Below are 3,506 nucleotides of genomic sequence, written 5' to 3'. Positions count from 1 at the left end.
GATTATTTCTATTATAACCCTTAACAACATAGGATAGTCCAAATATATCTCCTTCGATCATTTGGCATGTTTTAGACATCTCAATGATTCTTAGGAGCTCAAAATATAGAGTTTTTAGACTAGAATTTAGGGTTCTTGGGCTCACTTGATTGTTCTTGCCAAGATTTGTATTTCTATTACAAGCAAACAAATTTGGAGGAAATCCTCAATCTGAATGTAAAAGATAATTTATTTAGAACAAGAAAAACAAAGATAAAATTACAGTTAACAATGTTTAAACAAAAGAGACAACTAGACATCAACATATAATTCTAGGAAAACTTCAGTCTTGGAATTCAGAATCAAACTTATATTTCGTTTGGGACAGCTTTCTCATTGTTTCTTAAAGTAATTTTTGAGTACAAAAATTTGTACTAGAAAACTGCTTTAAAAATCAATAAAAAAGATGTCTCAAACAAAAAAAATCCTCACTATATTTTGTATTAATTAGATACTAATGCCCACCCATATATGATTGCATTCCTACATGCTAGTCAAATTAAAGACCAGAATTGCAATAGAAAGCAGAAAACCACATAAGCCACAATGAGCAATGCTGGCTTGGCTTTTTGGAGGTGGCGTGCCAAATGCCGGTGGCCTGAACAGTGGCGGCGAATCAATCGGCGAGGGCTCGACCCACGGCGATGGGTCAATTGATGGTGGTGGCTCGATTGTCGGTGACGGCTCGACCGGAGCTTTAGATTTTGAGATTTTGATGCTAACTTTCTGGCCAGCTTCACAATGGCCTGGGGCTCCACAGATGAAATATAGGTGTTCCTTGGACCTTATGGTTATAGAATCATAGCCTGTGTTGAACACAGCAATTGGTGCTTCTGTATTGCATTTGTGATAAGCTTGTTTGTTCACTTGCAGCACATTGTGTAATTGCTTGTCGTATTGAAACACTGCATGGCATCATTATCAAAATAAGAACACAAAAACTAATTATCTCTGTAGCTTTTATGCATTGATTAGAATTAATGGTCTATTTGGGGTAGTCTTTTCGGTGCTTTGTTTAGATAATAATCACAATTTTATTTAACTACTATTTTCTTATAAATTTTTCTTTAGAAATTTATATTTTGATTAAATGATTTTTACAATCAAAATAGTTAAGTTGATTTCCTAATAACAACTTCAAAATCAACTTTATAGAAAGCTACAACTATCCCAAACAGATCATAATTCTCCATATTTCATATAAATATTTTCAAATTTTATTACTTAATTTTCAAAATTATTGTGTATGCTTCTTATTTATTTGTTTTATTTAATATTTATTTGGTAAAATTTTTTCTCAATTTTCTTAAGATTAAGACTTTGTTTGGGATGACTTTCTTACTGCTTCTTAAAGCAGCTTTTTAGTACAACAAATAATTTTTTTTTACAAAAACTTCGTTTTAAAAAGCAATAAAAAAGTTGTCTCAAATGAAGCGTAAGTCTTCGTTTGGCATGGCTTTCTTACTGCTTCTTAAACTTATTTTTTAGTACAAAAGTTAAAACTTTTATACTCGAAAGCTGTTTTAAGAAGCAATAAAGAAGCCGTCCCAAATAAAGCCTTAGGCTTTTTTTAAGCCTTAAGCTTTTTTTTGGGACGGTTTTTTTACTACTTTATAAAGTTGTTTTCTATTACAAAAATTTCTTGAAGCAGTAAAAAAGCAGTGGTCTAAAATTTTCCCAAACGAAGTCTAAATCTTGCCTCCATCAACATCCCTATAAAAAATTGTATGCTAACCCTTCCAAGAAATTAAAATTTAATTTTAATAAAAAAAATAACATAACAAATTCTTATATTAATAAACAAAATAATTCAAACTTCAAAGATCAACTTATCCTTTATAATAAGCTCTTCATGCTTAAAATGAAATAAATTAGCAATGAGAACACTCACAAAGCTCATCTCCCACATAAAAAGCCTTTGATTTTGCCCAAGCAATGTACTTAGGCTTATCATTCAGAGTCCACCCTTTCTCATCCCCAACCTTGTAAGTAGCTCCATAGCCAAATCCCAAGCTCACCAACACCAGAAACAAGCACAGGCCCACTGCCTTTCCATCAAGAAAAGCCATTAATCCCTTCACCGAGCTTGAGCAAGAAGAAGAAAGACAGAGAGAGACTGCGAGCTTTAAAAGTTGTGCTTATTTTTTCCATTCCATCGCCTTATAAAAATAGGGATTAATATTATTGACGTATTTTTGGAAAGAAGAGACTCAGTAAATCTTTTGTTTGAATTGCTCACTATAATGCCATATCATCTACATAAAAATAACATTTATTAAATATTGAGGAATAAATTATAGAGATATCGAATTATATTTTTACTATCTTTGCTAAAATTAGAAAGAAAAATAAAATTCATAATGTGCCCGTTATTAATTTATAGTTAATATATGAATTATATGAACGGATGTTCGGCCTGTTGGGCCTTTTGACTGTAACTGGGCTTTATCATGGGCCCGAATGAAATATGCTGAACTCTCAAACAGGGCTGCAAACGAACCGAGCCGAGCCGAGCCGAGTATGTGAGTGTTCATGTTTGTGTTCATTTAATATCAGCTTGTTCAAGTTTGGTTCTTGTTTGTTCGAGCTTTATTGTTTGTGTTCATGTTTGGTTCATTTAAATTAATGAGTGTTCATGTTCGGTTCATGTTCAGTTCATGTTCGTTCGTTTAGTGCTTACTGAGCTTGCTCGCGAACATATTTAACGAATTTTTTTAACTATCAAACAAACATGTTCATGAACATATCTATGAAAAACACATTTATAATAAAAGCAATTGTCTATGTAACAAAAGCAATGATTATTTATATTTTTTAAATTCTATAGTCAAATATTAATTATTTTTATCGAGCCTATTCATGAGTAAAAATCGAACAAGAATCGAGCTTCTTATCGAGCTTAATGTCAAGGTTGTTCACGAACTTCAAATGATGTTGTTCGCGAACATAAATGAGCCGAACGCATTAGTGTTCAAGTTTGTTTATTTAAGAACCGAGTATTTAAAATATTGTTCAAGTTTGTTTGTTTAGTTAATTAAACGATCACAAACGAGCTTTAATCGAACCGAATAGCGAGTAGCTCGTCGAACGTTTTGTTCGCTTGCAGCCCTACTCTCAAATGAAGAGTTTGAACCTCACCAATAATATTTTACCATATCAAATTCTCTAAAACAGGCTGCCTCAATACACTCTATTCAAAACAAAACCTTTGGCTATCATGTTTATCCCGAATGATATCCATATTCTTCAAATAAATTTAATACCAAATATGCTTCCTATGTATTTATGGATTATAGCTCCAATCACAAAGGTTACAAATGGCTAAATCTGGGGCTGCAAATGAATTGAGCGTTCAACAAGCTACTTATGGCTCGACTCGATTATAGCTCATTCATGATCATTTGTTTAAGTAATAAAACAAATTTAAATGATTTTTTTTAAATACTCTACTATTAAATAAACAAACA

The 3,506-nt window shown here is 32.1% G+C and overlaps 1 protein-coding gene across 1 annotated transcript; it reads right to left on the bottom strand.

The window, feature by feature from the left end:
- Positions 1-522: 522 nt before the first annotated feature.
- On the bottom strand, positions 523-2,108 carry LOC110094783 (basic blue protein-like). Its single transcript, XM_020820109.1, has 2 exons — positions 1,931-2,108; positions 523-944 (listed from the first exon to the last, which is right to left on the bottom strand). The coding sequence occupies exons 1-2, from the start codon at positions 2,106-2,108 to the stop codon at positions 523-525; spliced, it is 600 nt and encodes a 199-aa protein (XP_020675768.1).
- Between the last annotated feature and the right edge of the window lie 1,398 nt (positions 2,109-3,506).

The sequence above is a fragment of the Dendrobium catenatum genome, unplaced genomic scaffold, assembly GCF_001605985.2.
Source record: "Dendrobium catenatum unplaced genomic scaffold, ASM160598v2 fragScaff_scaffold_659, whole genome shotgun sequence".
NCBI classification, from domain to species: domain Eukaryota; kingdom Viridiplantae; phylum Streptophyta; class Magnoliopsida; order Asparagales; family Orchidaceae; genus Dendrobium; species Dendrobium catenatum.
This window is presented reverse-complemented; position numbering and strand designations above follow the sequence as displayed.

Bases quoted from the DNA above. Each gene is read 5' to 3' on its own strand.
- LOC110094783 (XM_020820109.1), bottom strand. From the start codon at position 2,108: ATGGCTTTTCTTGATGGAAAGGCAGTGGGCCTGTGCTTGTTTCTGGTG. The intron at 945-1,930 runs GTGAGTGTTCTC...GATGCCATGCAG, and splicing joins TTATGTGGGAGATGAGCTTT to TGTTTCAATACGACAAGCAA.